This window comes from Rhipicephalus microplus, chromosome 2 (genome assembly GCF_043290135.1).
Source record: "Rhipicephalus microplus isolate Deutch F79 chromosome 2, USDA_Rmic, whole genome shotgun sequence".
NCBI classification, from domain to species: domain Eukaryota; kingdom Metazoa; phylum Arthropoda; class Arachnida; order Ixodida; family Ixodidae; genus Rhipicephalus; species Rhipicephalus microplus.
In genome coordinates, this window is record NC_134701.1 from 282,808,252 (window position 1) to 282,832,296 (window position 24,045).

Consider the following 24,045-nt stretch of genomic DNA (forward strand, 5'->3'; position numbering starts at 1 on the left):
AAGCGATACAAGGATCTTTTCGTTGCTCCTGTAGCATGTCGCTGACACTAAGTGCAGATACGTCGGGGGCTGGCGAAGACAGCGACTTGTCACTACATCGTAGAGGTGATCGGGACAAAGCGTCTGCGTCGGAATGTTTTCGGCCAGATCGGTAAATGACGTGAATGTCGTACTCTTGTAGCCGAAGCGCCCAACGGGCGAGCCGGCTGGTGGGATCTTTTAACGAGGAGAGCCAACATAATGCGTGATGATCTGTAACCACGCTGAATGGGCGCCCGTAAAGATAGGGTCGAAACTTGCCTATGGCCCATATGATGGCTAGACACTCTTTTTCGGTGACTGAATAGTTGGCTTCTGCTTTTGTGAGTGCACGGCTGGCGTAAGAGACGACGTACTCATCAAATCCAGGTTTACGCTGGGCGAGCACAGCACCGAGGCCAACTCCGCTAGCATCCGTGTGTATTTCCGTCGGGGCAAGAGGATCAAAATGTCGCAGTATAGGAGGTGACGTAAGAAGGTGGCGGAGTGTGGCAAATGCATCATCGCAAGCAGACGACTAACTAGAAAGGTCGTTGTTGCCGCCAAGAAGGTCAGTCAAGGGCGATATGATGGAGGTGAAGTTGCGAATAAAACGACGAAAATATGAACATAAACCGAGGAAGCTGCGAAGTTCTTTTAAGGTCTTCGGTTTAGGAAATTCGACAACGGCACGGAGTTTCGTCGGATCCGGAAGAATGCCATCTCTAGATACAACATGGCCCAAAATTAGGAGTTTTCGAGCGCCGAAGCAGCACTTCAAGTTGAGCTGTAGACCGGCGGAGGTGAGGCAAGTAAGCACTGTCTCGAGCCGCTGAAGATGCGTTGAAAAGTCACTTGAAAATATCACGACATCGTCTAAATAACACAGACATGTCTGCCATTTCACGCCACGGAGGATGTTGTCGATCATGCGCTCGAAAGTGGCAGGCGCATTGCAGAGCCCGAATGGCATGACGTTAAATTCGTATAAGCCATCAGGGGTAACAAAAGCCGTCTTGGGGCTATCAGCCTCAGCCATGGGAACCTGCCAATAACCTGAACGCAGATCTAGTGACGAGAAGAACTCCGCGCCTTGTAAGCAGTCAAGGGCATCGTCTATGCGGGGTAGCGGGTGAACATCTTTGCGTGTGATCTTATTCAACCGGCGGTAGTCGACGCAGAATCTTATTGAGCCATCATTTTTCTTGACTAGAACAACTGGGGATGCCCACGGGCTGTTAGAGGGCTCAATAACACTTCGCTTCAACATGTCGTCCACTTGTTCCGCGACTATGCGACGCTCAGATGCCGATACCCGATACGGACGCTGACGTAAAGGAGCGTGAAGGCCAGTGTCGATTTCGTGAGATACTGTGGAAGCACGGCCCAAAGTCAGTTGCTGGTGGTCGAAGCTGGCATGGAAGCGCTCGAGGAGGGCGATGATGTCGGTGCGCTGCTGGGCCGTAAGGTTGGTGTCGATGCAGCGCGAAATTGCGTCGGTGAATGATGGGGAAGAGGATGACGCGCAGCAATCAACAGCGTCAATAGGTAGCGTAGTCGAGTGGTCAGGAACTACACGTGCACTCGTGGGATCAATGTCATCGGCAAAGCCCAAGCACTCTCCGTACAGTAACTTGGAAGGCGAGGGAAACGGATTTGAAACATAAATTGCACTTGATGCCTCGTGAACATTCACAATGGCGAAAGGAATCAGGAAGCACTTGCGGCGAACAGTGGTTTTAGAAGGCGTAAAAAGAACAGTTGAGCCACTAGAGACGTCACAGGAAAGCGGAACTAGGGCGGATGAGAACGGGGGTATCGAAGTGTCAGCGGCAACGAAAACTTTTGCAGGTGGAAGGGACGAGTCGAGTGAAGCAGCGTCGCATCACGGCGCGAATTCCACTTCGGTGCGAGCACAGTCTATGACGGCATGATGAGTGCAGAGAAAGTCCCAGCCTAATATAATGTCATGGGAACACTGTGGGAGCACTACCAACTCGACGACATAAATATCGTCAGCAATGGCGACACGTGCTGTGCATGCAGCAAAAGGGCGAATTCGTTGCTCGCTCGCAGTGCTCAAAACGAAGTTGTGAAGAGGCATTGTGACTTTTTTTAGTCGACGGCAAAGTTTTTCAGTCATTACAGACACTGCGGTGCCAGTATCGACCAATGCAAAAACAGGTATACCTTCAACGGAGACAGCAACGACGTTGGACGGCGAAAAACAAGGTCTTGTGGAGTTCGAAAGATCCGCAGTTCTTGCCTCGGAACTGCGGCTCCTAGTTTTTCTCAGGGACAGGGCGAGGTCGACGTAGCATAGGGGAAAGAGAACGGCGTTGAGGTGAAGGCGACCGGTGTCTGTTGAAGTTCCGGCGAGGTGAAAATGTGTCCATGGTCGCAGTCTCGCCAAATACAGCAGGCTCTGGTCGTTGTGGGAAAGGCTAATTGTTGGGCCTGACGTCGTCACGCAGGAAAAACTCACGCCGTCGACAAAATCGTGCCACGTGCCCCGCAATTCCACAGGCGAAGCATATGGGGGGGTTGTCTTGAGTGCGCCAAGGGTTCTGAAAGCGCGGAGGTGGTGGTCGGGAGAAAGGACGGGCAGCCTGGTACATAGGCTCAGTCGGTACGACAAAGGGGCGCGTGGACGTAGGCGTTCGTGACAAATAAGCGTGGCCGTTCGCGACAAGTGGACGTCGGGTTCCGTTCAGTGCTTCGGCATAGGTCAATGGAGCAGCCACAGGTGGTGCGTGAGCTGCTGGTAGCGCCTCGGACACTTGCTCCTGGACTACTCGCTGTATTGATGGCGCTAAAGTAGATGGGGCACCTTTGGAGGTATAAGGCACGAGGGACAACTGGCGTGCGACCTCCTCTCGTACAAATTGCTTGATCTCGAGAAGCAAATTGGTGTGGTCTATAGCAGTGCCAGGCGACGTTAAAGCGGAGATTGTTGCACATGTCGCGTTGGCACGACGAGTGGTGTCACGCTGTTTCCAGAGCTCATCATATCTCTGACAAATTTGGATCACTTCCGCTACCATTCGCGGACTTTTGGCGACAAGCATCTGAAATGCGTCGTCAGTCACGCCTTTCAAGATGTGTTTGATCTGCTCGGCTTCTGTCATGGCCGAGTTGACACGCCGCCAAAGGTCGACCACATCTTCGATATAACTGGTGTAATTCTCACCATTCTGCTGAGCCGTAGTACGCAAGCGCTGTTCCGCCAGTAGTTTGCGAAGCGCTGGACGGCCAAACAAGTCCGCGAACGCCGTTCGGAAGGCCGACCAGATGGGGAGGTCTCTCTCGTGATTGCGGTACCACAGACTGGCTACGTCAGTCAAATAAAATTGGACGACAGTAAGCTTGTGCGCATCGTCCCACTTGTTGTGCTTGCTCACCCGGTCGTATTCGTCAAGCCAGTCTTCTACGTCTTTGTCATCGGTTCCACTGAAGGTAGGCGGACCGCGTTGCCGAAAGGAGCCGAGACAGACAGGAGCTGCAGTAGTTGGAGCCGAGGCGGCCGCCTGCTGATCGTCGTTCGTGGACATCGTAGCAACTGGAGGCCACGTACGGTTTCGCAATTCCAGGATTAGGCGTTACCCAGCACCTCCACCAATTATAATGAGGCGTTTTAGAGTGGCACTCTTTTATAAAACAGGAGAGCGGTCACGACACTTCAAGTGGTAATGGCGGAACCAGTCTGAGTACCCAGCCAACCAAACGTCGTCTTCTTCACCGACTGAGTCATACCCCCTGCCTTTCTGGGTAGCACTCATCTTCTTCAGTACAATTTATTTATTTATTTATTTGTAAAAAGAAGGAAGGTTTTGAAAAACGCGTTTCTGGCTTGCGTATCTAGAGCTGTAAATTAGGGATATAAAAGGGAAAAATAGGGAGATACAGAGACGGAGCAGTAAGCACGCGTCATCATCCATTCGTTGTCATTCGTGAAATGTACAAAATTGAGCGGCCCAGTTCACGTTGAACGACACGTTGTTTCGCGGACTGAACATACATCCAGCTCATTTGGTCGTACGCTCCATACTAGCAAGTGTCCACTCAGAGAGAAGAGTGTTTCGGGAAAAAAAAAACCAACAATTACATAGCGCGGTTGATTGTAAAACATCTGTTTGAAATTATGGTAATACCGGTGTCACACGGTACACTTTTGATCACCAGCGAGTTCGATCTGGATTGAATTTCTGAACAGTGATTGGCTTACATCTGCAGCTTGCCTAAAAGAGCCAATCGTGATTGTGAAATTCAATCGGGATCAGGCACGATCATCACGAAAAGTGGCCGTGTGACACCGGCATAAGTAACGACGTTGTTCGATTGAAGAACTCCTGAATTAAGATAATTATTGATAGCTAAAGCAAACGCAAGTTATCTCTGTTATTCGGTACAGGGTATGGCTAAAAAGTGTTAACTGCAAAAATTAGAACACACCCTAAAGTTTCGCCTTTAGGAGTTGAACGCGATAGCCATATCCCGTTCTTAGCACGTACTTCAAACACTTAGTGCATAAAACATTTTCGAATTTGCTCTGCACCCACTACGTGGCCTTAAGAGAATAGGCGCAGTTGCGTGTGTGCCTTTTGTAGTGGGGTACCGGCTTTCAACCACGAAGCCATTGTGATAATCGCATACTCTGACGCCAGTTAGCAATCAACGCTTGCACCACGCATTATTACAGCAATGCTTCATGTTGCATTGTGAAGCATGTGTACAGGACGCGTGTGTTTGTGAAGCATGAAGGCTACTTTCACTGCATTTTCAAACAGATTAAGTTATTTTCATTGTTTTCAAAAGAAGAGGTGTGGTCGTGTGGTAGAACACTCGATTGCTACACTCTCAGTCAGGTGCCGCATAAGGAACGGCACATAGGCGGCGCGCTCCTGCGTACTGACTGAAATCCTGTCTATACGGAGCCCAGCAATAAAAGATATCCGTGACATCCGCGTGACATGGAAGTCACGCATACAGCCGGTCAGCGCAGGCGCAAGAAGAAAAAAAAGAAAAAAGGGAGAGCCGCCCTCTCCGTCACGCCAGCCTGTCGCCAGGAGCCGGCATCAACATACGCAGAACCGTTCAGCCACATGTGCGAGCGCGGAAAAAAAAGGGAAAAAGAACGCCCCCCCCCCCCTGCCGTTGCCACGCCAGCTGGGCGCCCGGCGCCGGCGTCACGTTCACCGTCGCCTGCATGCCATGGCATTTGTGCGTCATTGTTTGGTCACGCTGTCTTGTGATGGTCGTTTTTCTACAAGAGGGTCTGGGACGGAAACATTTTCCAGTGCTATGTGGCACGTTTTATTCAAAATATCATACATCTCTCTGCATGTAAATGTTTTGTTTTTGGTGAAAATAAAGTTCTTTGATTGATTGATTGATTGATTTTGGCATACGCTAAGATGTACAATCCCATTGTTACTCTTTTGACTTCAATAAAATAGTACAAACAACTTTCCGTTCATCTGTTGTCGAGGTATGACACTGTGTCATTCACTAAACAAAAGAGTACTAGTGCACGTGCGACAGCTCACTGAAACACTGGCCTATGTATGTTGATGCTCATGTTCTACGAAACAAGTTGAACTGATGATTTTGGGAAAGCATGGCAAAAAAGAAACAAACCGAAGGCCGCGAGACAGAAAAAGATCAAAACTGAAAATCGATTGGTCAATGTTTGATTAGTGGTTGCGTAATTTTATGATGAGCATCAACAGAAGTCAGAAGTAAGTCAGGTGCAGAAGTCAGCAGGAGAGCCCCGCCACGGCGGTCTAGTGGCTAAGGTACTCGGCTGCTGACTCGCAGGTTGCGGGTTCGAATCCCGGCTGGGCTGCGGCTGCTGCATTTTCGATGGAGGCAGAAGCGTTGTAGGCCCGTGTGCTCAGATTGGGTGCACGGTAAAGAACCCCGTGTGGTCGAAATTTCCGGAGCCCTCCACTACGGTGTCTCTCATAATCATATGGTGGTTTCGAGACGTTAAACCCCACATATTAATCAATCTATCGAAGTCAGCAGGAGAGCGTGTGTCACCGACGTTTGCTCACTCTTTTAAATATTAAGTACAGTTCTCATATTTCAGCATGAATTTGTAACAGTGAACCACGACCAAGACAACCAGTGTACTGCTGTGGAGATAATGTACCAGCTATAAAAATCCCCATTTTCTAAAGAGAAACTGCTAGCGCAGTAACAATTATTGTTTTGAGGTTCGTTTTGCACTATTTCTTGACCCCAACTGCACGCCGACGTTCGCAAAAGAGATGTGCAGAGACATTATTTATTTGGAGGGAGACCGACCTGTCCGTCGCTAATTTGTGCACGTCATACTTGACCTTGGCGCGCGTTTCGGCATTCACGTGAACAGTGGTGTGATGCTGAATGAAGGTAAGAGAAGCCACTCCCCAAAAATAAGATCAGTTAAGGACTTAAATTGAGTAAAAACCACTCAATATAGCGAAATAATGCGCATAAATTGTAATCGCAGAAATAAGGAATCGTTAAAATGCTAAAAAGGTGCTGCTGCCCCAGCGTGCAGCTCGCGGTAGTTCGAGCGTACGAAATGCAAATGTTAGAGTAGGCACGCTAAAATACCCATGCAACGTTTACGTGCGAAAGCGCATTGTCTTCAAACAGCTGAGAATAGGCTGCTGTCACTGACACGCGTGTATCTCCCGACACAGCTCAGTGAAATTGCTCACAGCACATGCACGTGCGAGAAACGTACGCAGGTTTCGACAGCCGAACACCGCCTCGTCCGCGAATTTCGGTGAGCGTAACACCCGCAGTTCACGGGGTAGCACTAAAACGACGCACAAACACACGTTATTCGTTCTTGCGGAACGGCGCACCATGAACCGAAGTCGGAGCCGAAAGCGCTCTCCGTGGTTGTCTCGAGTTCATGAAGTCCTACAAACTAATCGCTGATCAAATGCATGCACATCAGTACAAGGTTCCGAATACGGTTTGCAAAAATCCGCTCGGTAGATATATATTCTCACAAGAAGAATGCGGTGGCGCTGTGGTGCAATGAGTAAGACATCTGCTTTACGTGCATGCGGTCCCGAGTGGGACTCCAGGGCTGTGCTTTGCATGCTAATCTCGCAAATTTATGTAATTGTGATACTAATGGTTTTCAAATTACCTGTAGTCGTTATATTCGCCGCATTCTGAGCGAGAAACCGCGCTCAAAAGCGTTAAATACTGCTTTTTTTTCCGCCACATCAGGGCCGGGCCACCTACGAAATGTCACGCCTAACCGCAGGCCGTATCTTGCGAGAAAAAATTTGACCTAAAATCCCGTCTTATCTTTGTCCCGGCTCTTTTGAAGGTCACTTCAAATCGGACCGATTCCTCTGGGACACGGCTACGGAGCCGCGTAGAGAAGCGGCGATAATTTGACTTGATTTCATTCCTGCGGGCGTGTAGTCTATCCAGGATTTGACTAAGAGTATTCGCGAACGACCCGGGTTAGATATTCACTAAGACCCAAACAACCCTGATTCGGTCCCTACTCTGATGCATTTTCTTTGCGTCGTTCTCAAAATTTTTTGGCCTGCAAAAGATAATTTTTCGCTCACGACCAACAACGCCAACACCGCAATTTCAACGAAATGAGCTCTTTAACTCTATCGCATTAAAATTTATGTGTTTTGTGGTGATGTCCCAAATAAAGATTACTTTAAGTGAATTACAACTACTTAATGGTGGCTGTACAGCGCAAGCCTCAATGTCTTTGTGGAAAATGCCTCAGACATTACGAAAATAGTTTACGGAATCATACTGTTACGGCATATTCAGTCCTTTATTGTCACGTGGGAAAACATGGACGGATTATTAAAATAGGTCAGGAATTTAGCGCACCGGTCCGTGCGAGATTTCAAACGCGTCGCGCGGTGCTCGAGGTAAGCGCTCGAGATGTGTTGTCGGAAAAACCCACGATATGCTTTTGTTTCCGGTTTTAGCCTTGGTATGAGCAACTTCAACAATTCCATTCGTTGTTCCGCCGGTCGAAGAGCGAAGCAGCGAGAGAAAGTGGGCCATGCACCGGATGTATATTGATCGACTGAGTGATTGAGAGACGTTTCCACCTTTCGAGCTGTGGCGTAAGGGGAATTCACGCAGAGAGAGTGAACGACTGTCGCGGACAGAAACGGATTGTTTTCGTGTGCACCTGCAGCAAGCGTGACAATTGTTTTGGTTTCCATCAACGCGTGTGCCGCGGCGTGTCTCACCTTGAGACCCTCGCTTTGACAAGCGCGACAACGACGGCGAAACTTTCTATTCATAAGTTGGTACTTCTTCTTGCTGGAATTGGGCAGCGAGCATGAGAGCTTTAATACTTTTGTTACGTGGAAAAAGACGAAAATATTCACAAAATATTCCTGAAATTTATTTTCTCAGCATGTAGAACTGTTATTTCTTAATAAAACGGTACCATCTTTTCAAATCAATAGATTTTTTTATTTCATTAATTGCGTTAAAAGCATATAGCTCGAAGGTTCCCTCAACGCATTATAATACAATAAAAAATGCAATGAAAGCCAGAACATAAACGGCACAACTTGGACGAGTGTGGTCTTCTCGCATTAACAAAACTATGACGACTGTAACGCCATTGGTTTCTTGTGGAACCAATTTTTGTTAACGACGAGTACAGTCATCATCGGTCATGTTGGTACCAAACCTCATGGCGATTTGACTTGTCTATATACGTTGCACTTTCTCTTAAAGCGAATACTTTAGATGCCTTATCGAAACGGTAACATTGACCGTGGGCGTCGGAGTCCCAACTGGGCGGCTTCGCCACGAGTGTTGCAAGAAATCAGCATCGCGCGTTCGTGATACTACATGACGTAGCCACTACGTCACAGGCGCTAAAATTTGTTACGTCAACATGACGTATTTACATGCCATCGTCGCTTGGTTGGACTTGCGCCAATCACGGAGGCAGTGCAACAAGCCAGGTGAACTGCAGAAAGCTTGCAATGCTTCCGATCCTGGAGGCTGGGCTGAACCACGTCGAGTGCAGAAGCCTTTCGGAGAGGAACAGGGCATGATGAATACAACGAATGCAAGAAAAAAGAGAAAAGATTGTTTTCGACTTTGAGTTAGAGTAATCGATGAGGAACCCTGTGAACTGTTGTTTTGTGTGCTTGTGTGTGAAAAAATTTAGGGACATTGAGTTAGGATCGGTGAGCAACAATCATGCTTCCAGCGGCGGCTGCGTATTATGGGAAAGCATTTCTTTTTGGTTGAGGAGACACTTGGTCTATTCACATAAACACTGATTGATCAGTTGGGTTACCGTTCTTAGCGTAATAGCGTTGAAACTAACCATCTTAGAAGACTACAGCCGTGTTCATTCCGCTGGGACTGAATTTCTAATACGTCTTGACGCGTAAGGTGCTTTGCCGTGGGCTGACAGCCTTCGCTGTAGTAATACAGTTGATTGGTTAATGATTGATTGATATGTGGGCTCTAATTTTCCCGTCTCAAAGTGACTCTGGCTATGGGTGATGTCCTGGTGGAGGGCACTCTATAATTTCGACCACCTGGAGTTCTCGAATGTGCACTGTCATCACACAATAGAAGGGCCTTCATCAATTGGCCTCTATCCCAATGCGACAGCCGCGACCAGGACCGAACTTAAGTCTTTCGGCTCAGCAACCAAGCACTGTAGCCAAGAAGTTGCTGTGGTGCTCACGTCAGAATAATGTCATCCTGTGAGGTGTTGGGCAATCTTCTGACACTAAGTAGCTTATCACTTGGGCTCGAGCTTGCTTGAAAAGATAGGTGACCTACAGGCATACATTATTCGTTTTCAGTTGAAGTTTGTCATTTATATAGGCGGGTTTCGAAAAACAGACGATGTGTCTGGGATCAAAACAAGTGCTTGCTTAGTAAGTATACTTTGACCCCGACTGGTCGCATTCGTCGGTGCGATGTCAAATCTCACGATAACTTGAAACCTGTGAACACGGACAGTTCTGGGGTAAGAACACTGCAAACACCTTCGCCCCACCGCGGTGGTCTAGTGGCTAAGGTACTCGGCTGCTGACCCGCAAGGCGCGGGTTCTAATCCCGGCTGCGGCGGCTGCATTTCCGATGGAGGCGGAAATGTTGTAGGCCCGTGTGCTCAGATTTGGTGCATGTTAAAGAACTCCAGGTGGTCGAAATTTCCGGAGCCCTCAACTACGGCGTCTCTCATAATCATATGGTGGTTTTGGGACGTTAAACCCCACATATCAATCAACTGCAAACACCTTACCGATTACCTGCGCTAAAATCTATGCCCCTTAAGCTCCCGCACCCTTTTAACTCCGGCGGTCTCGTTTATGTTATCTTCAAAAGCTTTGAGATGCGTCATGCTCAATGGCTACAAGTTAACTTCGACGGCCTCTGTCTCGTCAAATCACAAACAGCATTCGCAGGTTTCTTCCGTGCCGTCTATCCCATACGAATGAAGACACCGCAATGTGTAAATGACCTTCTGCTACGAGCTTAGAGCGTCGTAAGCTCGTAATCAACACCGTCGGTTGTTTACAAACACTAAACTTGTTTTGCGACACATTATCGTTACGGGCCCTTGACTGACAAGCGTCAAAAAGACGTCTGTATTCTTTCGCTGTGCTGTCCCGCTGTCTGACTTGAAGTATGCACGAGAGCTGTTCAGTGGTTTCATCGTCAAAAACTATCGCAAATTTCTGTTCCTCATTGTCCTTGATTTGCAACATGGCTAGTTATAGGTACAACTCAGAATGTGCGCGCAGCTCTCAAGTGACCCATGTTTTTGCTACCTGTTAGTGACGCAACGTGCTTGGCTATATTTCGCTCGGTGCAGCTTCCGTAGTGCTGCACCGTTTAAGTAATACTCGCGCGCGAAACTACAGGCTAAAAGAAGAAAGCCACCGAAAAAGAAAGAAGAGGCGAGCCGATAGGCGAACAAATAGAAAGAATAATGAAAACGAGGAAGAAAAAGAATAAAATAAAATGAGCCCGCTTGCAGGAAACGAGTTTTTTTCTTCGTCCCTTCGTTCTCTCCGAAATATTCTCGCCGAACGCTCTTTCTCGGCTATCCTTCCCTCTCCCGCTCGTCCCCTCTCCCAGGAGCCGTTATACCGACAGCGTCCGCAACGAGATACACCTCGCCCGCCCGTTTGTGGTCCTCGTCGGACTGGTCGAGTTTCAACGGCGCAGAGTGCCACTTGCCATGTTCTCGGTCATCGCGTTCGTCGTAGTCCTCTGCTGCTCCGTTCAGCGGTGCGCGGCGGACGACGTACGCGCGACGCCAGCCGCGCCGACGTCGACGCCGAACCCCAGCGGCGCAGCCTCCACGGAGGAGCTCAAGTCGGCCTCCAACGAGTCCCTGGTCGAAGCACCGCCTCCTCCCACGACGCAGCAGTTGGACCCAGACTACGGCGAAGGCGAAGATGACGTCGAGGATGAAGAGGAGCAGCCAGCAAACGACACACAGGTGACGACATCATCCTCAACTCCTCAGTCGGTCCTTCGGTATAGGCCGTCAGGTCGGTTGCCTTTCGCTGTGCGACATCCTGCCTGTTTATGCGACAAAGCCTACCACGCGTCTTCATCGCGTCGTAACTTTTCAATAATTGTTATGTACAGAGGCCACATACATACATACATACATACATACATACATACATACATACATACATACATACATACATACATACATACATACATACATACATGCATACATGCATACATACATACATACATACATACATACATACATACATACATACATACATACATACATACGTACATACATACGTACATACATACATACATACATACATACATACATACATACATACATACATACATACATACATACATACATACATACATACATACATACATACATACATACATACATACATACATACATACATACATACATACATACATACATACATACATACATACATACATACATACATAGTGGCTCTGGATAATGGTGCCTAAAGTGGATCTACAATGTGCAAACGGTGGAGTGTTTCTGATATATAATAAAGATAATGAAGTGAGGGCCACATGCTTAGAGGGCCACTCAGCTTGAACCATAAGTTAATTTAGGTGGACCAGTTATACTCTACAAGGTGTATTGTCGTTAATTTAGCACCCATAGGTTCATTAGTAGATTAGAAAATGTTTCATCGAAATGTGAAAAGTGTCACCCCTATATTTCCCGCCGGAATATCCTATGGCGACGTCATGAATTTCAATATGTGTTTTCGCGTGTGTTGGTCGCACTTGCTCAACTAAATTTCTTCGAGTTTGGTATCTTGAGTCTGTCTTCCTCAGAAGACAATGTACTTTATTTTTCTGACCAGGAACAATGCAGGCACTGTAGTAAACGTCGTCAGAACTTGAACGCCTCAGCGACTGACGCGAGAAGTTGAAGGTGGCGTCGTCATGCACATCTTATTTTCAATCATTTTCTCGCTTAGTAGGCATCTTGTCATAGAGCGTGGTGTTTTTGGTATCATGAAAGAGTAATTTCCTAATATGTGAAAAATTATTTTTCTCTTTGGTGAACCTTAGGACATCGTAATCGCTTGGATCATTTCTCCCTGCAATTTGTAGTGACGTAATCAGTTATGTAGAAGGTTCTTAAAGTCCGTTAAGGAGACGAGGGCCTTAAAGAGAGAAAAAAAAGGAAAGAAAACCATTGAAGTTACGGTGTCATTCTGACATGCCATGAACACGACTCCCACTGAATTTATTAGACATACCTCAATACGTTGTATCAGTTGCCCATGCTGCGTACCACGTCACGAGTTTTTCGTTTCCCTTCAATGTGCACCGACAAGCCCATTCATACCACTCCACAGTTTACTTTTAAGAGAAGAGCATATTAATCAAGTCTCGTCTGTAGTCACGAACTTCTAAGAACCCTATTGTAATGCACATAGTGACTGCTTAAGTGGGAATGCTTTGGCAGTTTGTACAGTGGTTATCTGTATGCTTACCTTGTGAGTCGCATACGCTGATTAAATCTGCACTAGAGTTATTTTTATTACAGATTAAGCTTTTCCCGAAACTGTAACGTAATGAGATGTTCAGGTACGAACGGTAAAAAGTACACATTTACAGAGCATATGAAAACACAAATAAAAACCGCATCGTTGAAGATCTCTGCGCTCTCTGACAATTATTAAACACCAAAAACGCCACCTACCAAAATCATTTCTCGCCTTTTCATCGCCCATTGCGAGGCGAATATTGTTCCGCTGATGCCGCCTTTTGGTGTAGCTGTCTATGCTTATGCGTCGCAGCCTGTGTGAGTGGCTCGGCCTGCTTGCATTTTCCGCATCGGGCACAGGCAACATGCGCAGACAAGTGGGGCCGTACTGCGATTGCTCTGTGCCTAAAATGTTGTTACACATTCCCTCTTCTGAAGAAATGTTAAGGAGGCAACCCACATAGACAAAAAAAAGAAAAAAAAACAGGACAGAGCGTTTATTGCAACTGAATTCATGTTTGAAAAAAAAACTCCTTTTTATATGCATGCACGCAGTTAGAGTAGCCCTTTAGACCCCCTTCCTGTTTTGCGCTTTTTGTTTCTCTAGTTTCTCTTCTTTTTTTTACTTGTTCTTTCTCTTCGGAGAGGCACGCCATATAACGAATATTAACGGCTAGATACCATTATCTGCTCATTAAGATCCACCCACGTCGGCATTTCAAGACGCGTTGAATGCTATCAGCCCACCCTCCGATGCCTCCGACAAGTTCGTTTCTTCTGTTTTCTTTTGTTTTACCCTTCCATATAACGATAAACAGAGACTGCGGAGGCTCAAAAGCCCCCGTGTACTCCACTCCGAAAGGGTTCTTTGTAAAGCTACAATGTCGGGTATTTACGATGTCTATTCGGGTGAGAGGTAATGTTTGTTATCGAAATACGACTTTCTAACTAAACTATGTACGTCGGTCAAGCAAAACAGCTGCTACCGCGCACTTTTGTTGGAGATGGCGTCGACTCTTATGTTATGAGTTTTTGTCAAGCATGTCTTGCGGTGTAAATGACCCAACTTATAGCCGGCCCTTCTTCGATATATGAGCTGCTTGCGCAGATACGTAGTCGTGCGTAGCCTGTAGACTGCATGGTCTCGGCCCTTGCAGACCTCGGGACTTTGAATGAATAATGTTACAGCTCAAGCTTGTTTCTGGAGCAGAGAGTGTGCTTACCTTACTGAATGACAAACAGACAACTACCAATTCAGTTGTACACCGCGCATATTTATCTAATACGGGTAATTGTCAGCACTACAGACAAACAATTTAGTTGAGAAAGCTTCTAAGGCGCAAAAGTGATTACAGCTCACTACGTCATCCACGTGGACATAAATCTTCGCCGAAGCTGAATCTGTAAGTCTTACAAGACTTACGAGACTTACAAGAGAATTTTAATTTCGAAAGTTAAAGAAAGTTCCTTCCTCTTGAATGGAGCATATAAAGTGTTCGAAGTGTTCTCAATGGATCAAGTCAAACGTACAATCTGCTCCTTCTCCCTCAAGCCGTTCATTTCTGCTGAACAAGATGACGCGCTTCTGGACATCTGACGCGCTTCTGGACAAAAATAAAAGCGCAAATTAGATCAGAGAGACGGCACACAAGTGCTTATGTGTAATCTCGTCTCTACAAATATTTCCGGATGCGCAACCAACGATTCACCACAACTGTTTCGTTTGGCCAGCTAGCCTAAATATTTTCTCACGCAAAAACAGCTCCCTCGTTGCTCCATCGTTTCTGAAGATTCTCCTCAAATATACAGAAGGAAAACACAGGTGGTCGTGCATGTTCTCCCTTTGATAGCGGAGTAGGTGCCTGGTCGTGTGCATATTTGAATACATACAAAATTTCATACATACAAAATTTACGCATACATAAAAAAATTGTTTTCGTTTAACAACCTTAAAGAGAAAGAAGTAAAACGAATTGCCACGTTAGAATCTGAATGCGAAGATGGCTAACTTCAGACATCACGCAGTGACTGTTTGCTTTTTAGGTTTGAAGCCTTTTAAGACCGCACAATGTCCGTAAACTGCCCTCTGGCGCCTACCGCAGATGTAGCGCAGGTGCAAGTGAACAAATCGTGTGAACAACAAGAAAGGTTATCAAAAGGCTGTTAAACAGAACAAACAAAATAAAAGGCCACAACTCCGTAAAAACACCAACATTGAACCACCCACAAATCAAAGCCCATTACAGAACAAAGGGTTAACAAGAACAAAATAAAAGGCTGTTAACCAGAACAAAGTAGAAGGCCATGAATCATGACCCGATGTACACTGACGGAGAGACAGACGGACGGATGAACAAATGGACCTCGTTGCCAATGACTGCATCGTGCAGCACATGCTTTCCAAATACGCACTCAGATGTATCCACATGCAACCTATCACGATCCAAGGGACGTGCATAGACTCAGTGTTTGCAAAATTCCCACTGCAGCCAGTACAAGACCCTCTGATGGACAAATGGACCTCGTTGCCAATGACTGCATCCTGCAGCACATGCTTTCCAAATACGCACTCAGATGTATCCATATGCAACCTATCACGATCTAAGGGACGTGCATAGACTTAGTGTTTGCAAAATTCCCTCTGCTACCAGTACAAGACCCTCTCTCGCTTCATTTCATGGACCATTATAAAGTCGTAATAATGAAAGGACCTCGCAATCCAGCCGTCATGACAACAAATAAATAAAAAGAACAAACGAAGAAACGGATCAACAAACGAAGCAGAACAAAATGAAAATTTATTGGTATAATATACGCACAGTCATACGTCTTTTTGATGATGTGATGGGCTAACTTTTTACGGGAGAGTTACGGTTTACGGATGATCTCCCCCTCTCGAGCTTGGCCTCCTTATCATCATTCATCACGTGGATGTGGCGTCATTTTTTATCTCAAAAAAAGTACTATGCCTTGCTTGATATCGTCTTTTTTTTTAAGGACATATATGGACTTTACTTGTGCATAATACATGTGGTTTGCCCGTGAGATAAAGCAACAGGAGGGCTTAAACCTCCTGACTGAGCCAGGCCTCACTGGAGAGGCAGAAGCAACGAACTTTAGAGTCAAAAATTAACTTTCAACATAATCAAGAAACAAGAACATAATTGCTGATTACATTAATAACATGACTATAATTAACGTAATAAATAGCTTACTCATGGTAGGAACAAAATCACAAGCAAAATGAATAACCACTTTTTTCCAGAATTCAATCTAATCTCCAGCGCACTTCAAAACCATTATTTTCGCGCGCTCGTACTTTGTGGATTGTTGTTTCTTTTTCTGTCTGAATGGAAAATCGCATGCCTCTTTCTATATGGCGGCTATACGAAAATGTTAACGTCAGCAACAAAAACTGGGCCGCATAGGTTGTGCCTGTGGTTGCGGAAACTCTGACGGATCGAAGTTTGGTTGACTTTATAAATTGAACCACATGAATGCATTGCTTCACTATTTATTAGGAAGGACTTATAAACTTTCCCAACGACCATGACCTAGATAGTTTTTATAGTAAGGCTGAATTAGACTCCGATAGTTTAGTAGTATAAGAGAGGCGGTGAACGGCGCTGTCTTTGCAGATGGTTATGAATGTCAAGATTTTATGTCCCAAAACCATGATATGATTATTAAAAGGCGCCGTATTGGAAGGCTCTAGAAACTCCAACCACCTTGTGTTTCTTAACACAAACTTCGAGTGTATACACGAGAGTTTAGCACTCCACCTCCCTTTAAATGCAGCCAGTATTTAATCCCGCTACCTTCGGGTCATCAGTTGAACACCGTAGACCACTTTGGCGGGTGTTATTTCCAGAAGGAGCGACCCACTCACATGAAAGCTTGTAAGTGATTAAGTTCCTTTTCTTCAATGCTGGGAGAAGGTTTAGCTTCGTGAAACAGATATACGTTGCCTTAGTTTGGACATAGCACATACATTCTTTATGTAAAGCCCTCCTTTTGCAACATGGTCTAAACTCTTTAAACAAACTCAACGGAGCTTGGTGCTCGATGCAATTGTGTAGTTATGTATACGCATAGCCTCCTTCTTCTTCTAGTTAGTCAAACGTTTTATTTCTTACAATGATTTTGTTTTACGAGATAACATTGTTACAAGGTCTGTGACTACAAGTGCAGTGTCCACGTGTCGCACACAGCGTGAGAAAAAAACGGCATTCGCTCTTAACGCAAAGAACAACGCGCAATGTCAAAGCGTGGCTGTCTGCAGGGACGACTAACTTGTCTTGGTTCCATTGTTTTTTTTTCTTTTTTAAAGCGGTGGAGGAGCTGTTTCACTTGATAACGTGCAAAACAATACCTTAATTGTGCTGCGCCCTCACCAAAATTATTTCACACTCTCACAAAAAAAACGGAAAATAAACGAAAAATGGTGAGTTGTACGCATGAGTTCAACGGTGACCTAGAGCGTGCGAAGTCATTCAGTTATTTTTCTCCCTGTTCTTTTCCTCTTGCGCTCGGGCCCGCAATGTGCAGCAAAGACAACGTTTCCGAGCGAAAGCACTGACGTTGGGGCCGCATCGTCAAGTGCGCTCCACGTCTTTCAAGATATTCCAACGTCGCGCGTGATCGGTGCATACGCCGTCGATCCCATTTTCGTTGGCTGAGTTTTGGAGTTCGGCGTTCTGAAAAGACTGAGGCTGTGAGAGACTGCGTAGTAGAGAGCTCCGAGTGATTTGGATCACCCGGGGTACTTGACATGCACTGGCGTCGCATTGTTTCAGGGCCTCTTACCATTCCGCCTCCATTAAACGCGACCGATGCGGTCGGAATCAAACCCGCATCTTTCGGGTCACCAGCAAAGCCCCGTGACCGCCGAGCCTCCGCGACGGCTGTTAATCCATTCAATCTACGAATGCAGGATAATACTACAAAATCAGACGCTTTAAAGACTCTCTATAAAAACAATGTGCGCAGCATAGCACTTGTAGTGGTGAAATGCCGGAAACAATAGCGGAGTGTTCAGAAGGAGCTACCCTCTCGGGAAGCACGCGTGTACCTGCCATGCTTAAACGGCTTCGGCCTGGTGGAAACATGCCATGTGACTACTGCGACATGATTTTACGTCACGTGACCGGTGTTCCGTGATGTTGGCGGGGACATGTCTGGCGGGGACACGTGACTATAGAGTTGCGGGTATTTTGGTGGGAACATGTCAAGAAACTGGGGTCACGTGTTATTACGTGGTCCAGCCCCCTCACTCTAGTACGGGGTTATGATATACGCTAGGAACTGCTTGGCACACACCTACTGTTTGTGGCGCGCAAAGCATACTATCCAAGACTGTTGCAAGCATTGCCTGCCATGCGTTGCAGTTACCGCTTCTTATTTTCTTCCTCCGTACCCTCGCTTTCCTTTCCCACCTCCTTTCTGGACTCTATATACCACGCATGGCTATGCTATGCTCTTAGCACATACCTGCCTCTTGTGGTAGAGGGCGTTCATGAGGGTGATGGTTTTTCGTGAGCAAGCGCGGTATTCTCCAAGCTTAGACAGCTCCGTTGCTAAAAAGTAATTAAAGCATATACCATACTTATCAAAAAGTCGACAGTTCAATTTCTGTTACGTTGGATACCGTTAAGTATTGTATGCGTAAATAAGGACCTGGCCCCGTCCCCTTACAGACAGGACCCGGTGTAATTCATTGCAAGAGAACGCCTGCTAGCATTGGTAGCACACATTCTTGCTGTCAGACTAACCTGTTGCGTGATGGCGGAGGGTTTGCCCTGTCAGGCTTTGCCACAGAAATAATTCGCAAATAATAATTGTTTTAGTGAGCAGCTATCAAACGTGAAGACCGCTCAGTGCCTGTCCAGATGAAGTCAACTCTCGTTCGAGAACAATGTGGCAGAGTGGGGCACTACTCCCGTAGAGAGTGGGAGAAAGGGGAAAGGCAGGGAAGTTGACCAAGCACATCCTCGGTTGGTTGTCCGAAATGTGGGGAAGGGAAAGGGTGAGCAATATACATAAACAGAAAGAAGAGCAGGAAAAATAACAAATGTACCATCAGCGCGCACGCACAGCAGCGCACAGTAGACGACTAACTAATCGGACTGCGGCTGAATGTAGACATTTTTAGTGTTGTAACTTTTGATACAGAGCGTCAGACATAATTTAACTCGACAAGTCTAGATTAGTCACAATTTAGCTGATGCATGACAACATTAGACATGGATATATGTAATGTGTTCTGGTAGTATGAAAGTAAATACAGCTCTTGAAGCCAGATGGTTTAGTCAGAGGCTCTTTTATACTGCACTGATGCAGTATAAAAGAGCCTCTGACTTTATACTGCACTGATGCAGTATAAATGACTTTATACTGCACTTTTATACTGCACTGATGCAGTATATTATACTATACTGCACCGTGCGGGTCTATACCTCCTGTTAGAAATCAGACACCGAAGCGTGTTACAGAATGCGGGTGCAACAGATTGAGGAAGGAATTGTCCTCAAAATCGCCCGCATGGAACGATAGACGACATTGTGGTCAATAATTGCTGGGCTTATTTCAGCACTACAGACAGATTGGACGCCCCCTTCATTACCTTCCTCCACAATAATTTATGCGAATAACTGCCGGCGGAAAAGCGATGCACCTAAGTTACCACGATGTTTCCAAACTTGTGACCAACGCAGCGGAACGCTTTCCTGCGAAGATGGTGGTCTCATTATAAGGAGTTACGGCAACGCATGGGGGGGGGGGGGGCACCTAGTTTACGAGGAAGCATGCTTGGAACATATATTCCGTTTGTTTGCTTTTGGGAAAGTGCTGTATTTTGAGACTCTCTCTGCTCGTAGGGGTAGCTCTATCACAATTACCGCTGTAAGCATGGCTCGCATGAACAATGTGAAGTTTTGTAGACAGCACGTAGCGTGCGTGCGGTGGATCGGAAATCAGTTTTGACGCTTCTGATCAGTGAATAAACAGTTCTACATCCTTTATTTTGCCCATGTTGCGCGCTCCGTTTGTTTCTACAGTACGGGTGATGCTGCATATTTTGCAAAAGCTTTTTTTAGATTTGTCGCTATAGTGCTGGGGCCAAATGTATTCTAGTTAACGTGAAAAGTTATTGCGACACCGGAGATTGTTAGACGAGGCGCAAATCATGTAACCGTGCCATCCATTGCTTTGGCGCAAAAAGATTTTCAGTATTTGTTGCGTGTGCATGACAAGCTTAAGTGATAGGCTTTTACTATATGTATCGTTTCTTAGTCTTTTTTATATATATTTGCTGTATTTATATAACGGCGTTTAGTTCCATTGCCCCCCGTATATTTCTTATTCTGTATTTTTTTTTCAGACACTAAAATTCAGTTGTACTTCAGCGCATTGCCGTTGTGTTAATTACCCTCATTTGCTCTTTCCTTTTCTGCCCTGTTAGCCAGTGTCATGTTTGTTTAGTTGTACAGCTCAAGGATTCAAACAAGGCATTATTATCATTTTTGGCATGGTGACTGGCTTATTTACTCAAGATAACTTTGTCATATCTAGGCTAATCTGATCTCCAAAGATGGTGTTTGCTTTGGTATATGCGTTCGATCTGAAATTATGCGAATATGACTCGAACTGAAGACGATGGAAATGAAAGCACTTGTTGAACTTAGCCCTAAATCATCCCCCTTTACAGCGCGTAAATACTGCACGCATGGTTGTCGCAGCTTTATAGCTTCACCATTTTTCATTCAACTTTGCACACAACTTCAAAGAGGCAGTATGCATGGTCAACATTTGGTAGTTTTACAAAGTAACTTTTTCTGTGCGCGGCTTTTTAAAATAAAAATTCAGTCGACCCAATCGCCGACGGAAATATTTGTCTGAACATGTGTGGAGAGACTCTATTCTTTGTGCAAAGGTCCCACAGTACATTACACTAAATTTTCACGTGAAATGCCTTAGTTACATTTTTATTATAATAATTACGTGAGATTTCCGCCTGCCACCTTTCTGAGACGTTACGCACGCTGCTCAGCGCAGTACAGATTTAACGGAAGTGCAGCACATCTACATAAGTACGCATTCGATTTGTTTGATAACGCTATAAAATTAAGGAAAGTTCTGGACTTTCACGTTGTAGAAAACTTCTATAATGTTACGATTCACGCCACAGCGGGAGCTGCGCAGGCAGCAGTGCGAATAAAAGTACAAGAGAGAGAGAGAGAGAGAGAAATAATTAAAAGGAAGAGACAGGGAGGTTAACCTAGACGAACTGGTTTGCTACCCTGTACGGGGGTGGGGAAAAGGGTTTGAAAGATGATAGCTATAGAGAGATATAAAATAAATTAGAAAAAAAAAGCACATGCACACACATTCAGGTAGTTCCAATCACAGTCGTTTGGACAGGCCGGTTGAACGCAAGAAGCGCATGAGCGCCTTCACAGCCTTCTTCTGCGACATAAAGTCCTGTCGGCAGCGCAGGAGTCTTTCTTCCGAAAGAGGCTGGTTGTCTAGTTCATCTAGTGCATTGCAGAGTGACTGTCTCTGCGAGCAGTATTGTGGGCATTCACACAGAATGTGCCAAGTTGTTTCATCCCTGCCACAATGGTCGCAGGCAGCAGTGTCAGCCATTCCTATGCGGAACGCATACGCTTTGGTAAATTCGACGCCCAACCATAATCTGCACAGCATAGTAGCGTCTCGTCGGCGTAATTCCGGAGGAATTCGAAGACTGAGAGTTGGGTCTAAAGTACCTAACCGTGCATGGAAGAAATGGGACTCGTTCCATTGTGACGTGGTGTGTTTGCGAGCAAGCATACGGAGTTGCCGTGCAGCGTCAGTTCTGGAAAGCGGAATTGATATTTCATCGCTTTCAGTATGGGCAGAACGGGCTGCTCGATCGGCCCGTTCATTGCCAATTATTCCACAATGACTTGGCAGTCATTGAAAGGCTATTTCATGTCCTTCCTCAATGAGTTGGTGAGTCTTTTCTGCAATCTCAAATACCAGCTGTTCGTACGGGCCGTGGCGTAAAGGTGATATAAGGGATTGCAGTGCCGCCTTTGAGTCACTGAAAATTGTCCATTTTTGTGGCTGTTGATCTCTAATGAATTGCAATGCGGCACGAAGAGCTGTGAGCTCTGCTCCCGTTGATGTCGTAAGGTGGGAGGTCTTGAATTTTTTCGTCGTGTCTTTTATCGGTATAACAAATGATGCCGTTGAACTCTTCTGTAAAACAGAGCCGTTGGTGTATACGTGTATACAGCCTTGATACGTCTCGTATAACAAGAGCAGAGCAAGCTGTCTAAGAGCAGGTGACGACATATCTGCTTTTTTCTTGATGCCAGGTATAGTTAGCCTGATATTAGCCTGAGTCAGGCACCAGGGAGGAGTCAAATAAAAGTACAAAAACTCACAACCACGTTCTGATCTCAAAATTGCATAGTGATCTTGAATCTTCAAGTCCCAGAACTAAAAAAAATCGCTGTTCAGAAAAAAAAAACATTGTCAGCATCGGTTGAACAATAATAACGGTGCTCTGCTGCTGTTCCCTAGGTCGCGGGTTCGATTCTTGCCATGGTGCTTGTGTTTCGATGGAGGGTAAACGCTTGAGGCCTATGTATTGTGCGATTTAAGTGCACGTTAAGAAACACCAGATGGTCCGAAAATTTCGGAGCCCTCCGGTACGGCGTGCCTTATAAATATAGTGGTTTAAGCATGCGAAAAAACAAAACAGATATGCTATTACATAAAAAAGAGACAGTGGTCACAACATGTTCTGGAAAATAGATAGATAGATAGATAGATAGATAGATAGATAGATAGATAGATAGATAGATAGATAGATAGATAGATAGATAGATAGATAGATAGATAGATAGATAGATAGATAGATAGATAGATAGATAGATAGATAGATAGATAGATAGATAGATAGATAGATAGATAGATAGATAGATAGATAGATAGATAGATAGATAGATAGATAGATAGATAGATAGATAGATAGAATATTATATTTCAACGCTTTCTGAAAGCAAACGGGCCTCTCGCCAACAGCCTCGCGAAATAGCCCGCTAATCCACCTTCAGGAGGTTTGTGCTCCCGCAAGCGAGATGCGCCAAAATGGGATATTCGATGCACAGCGGTTCACCGGGTTCTGATGCGGCAGTTGCGAAACACGCGCACGTAATAAAAAGAAATACACACACACGGAGGGCGAATTTCGAGGTGCGCTCAATTCTCGTTGCGCGAGCCTTATATATACGTATCACGCATCCCCGCATCTCATCTGCACACGATGCGCCTCTAACGCGCTTTAAGAGGCGTCAGCTCGCGCGTGTACGCTTCACTGAAAAGCTCTAGAAGGCAGGCACAACTTTCAGAGCGATGGTGCGTGATGTGGGAGAGGAGGAAGGGTCAGGGGATTGAGTAAAGCGTGTCAGTGATTCGCGTGCAGAAATTAAAAAAAGAAAGTGTTTACGCAGAGCCGACACGTGTGCCTGCACCCGGACAAGCAGCCGGCTATTCAAAACCAAGCAGAAACAACACACACGACACACACACACAGCTGTCGCTTACAACGGCTACAACTTAAACGTTGCCTCAAGAAATATCCGTAATGCTGCCAAACTGTAACTGTGTGGCAAACTTACAGGAGAGTGGCCTTAAGAGCGCATATGTCTATAATGTGACCCGTACCATCTGCGTTATTGAAAGTACAATGAGTATGCGAAAATCCAAAAGTGCAGTACTACTTTAGGGACTCATTTTATTGGAGAGCGGGTGAGTATAAGCGGTTACTCATACATGATATTTGGGCAGCGTCGTGAATGTATCGGCGGTGGCAGCTCGAACACTTCGCGTGGCTACTAAAAAACACTAAATATCGGTGTGTTTTATGCAAAAACTACGACTTTATCACGAAGCACGACTTCGTAATCAAATTCGTATTAGTTTTGACGTTCTCGGGTTAGCGGTGGAACCACTGGCCTATACACCGATGGGTGTAT

At 45.8% G+C, this 24,045-nt stretch overlaps 1 protein-coding gene across 1 annotated transcript in view; it reads left to right on the plus strand.

Annotated features, from left to right (window-relative positions):
* LOC119180071 (uncharacterized) overlaps nt 1-24,045 on the plus strand; it is a 251,986-nt gene that overhangs the window by 170,788 nt on the left and 57,153 nt on the right. Inside the window, exon 2 of the mRNA XM_037431215.2 lies at nt 11,137-11,503. Within this exon, the coding sequence (XP_037287112.2) occupies nt 11,137-11,503 (367 nt within the window). The remainder of the gene's footprint in view (nt 1-11,136; nt 11,504-24,045) is intronic.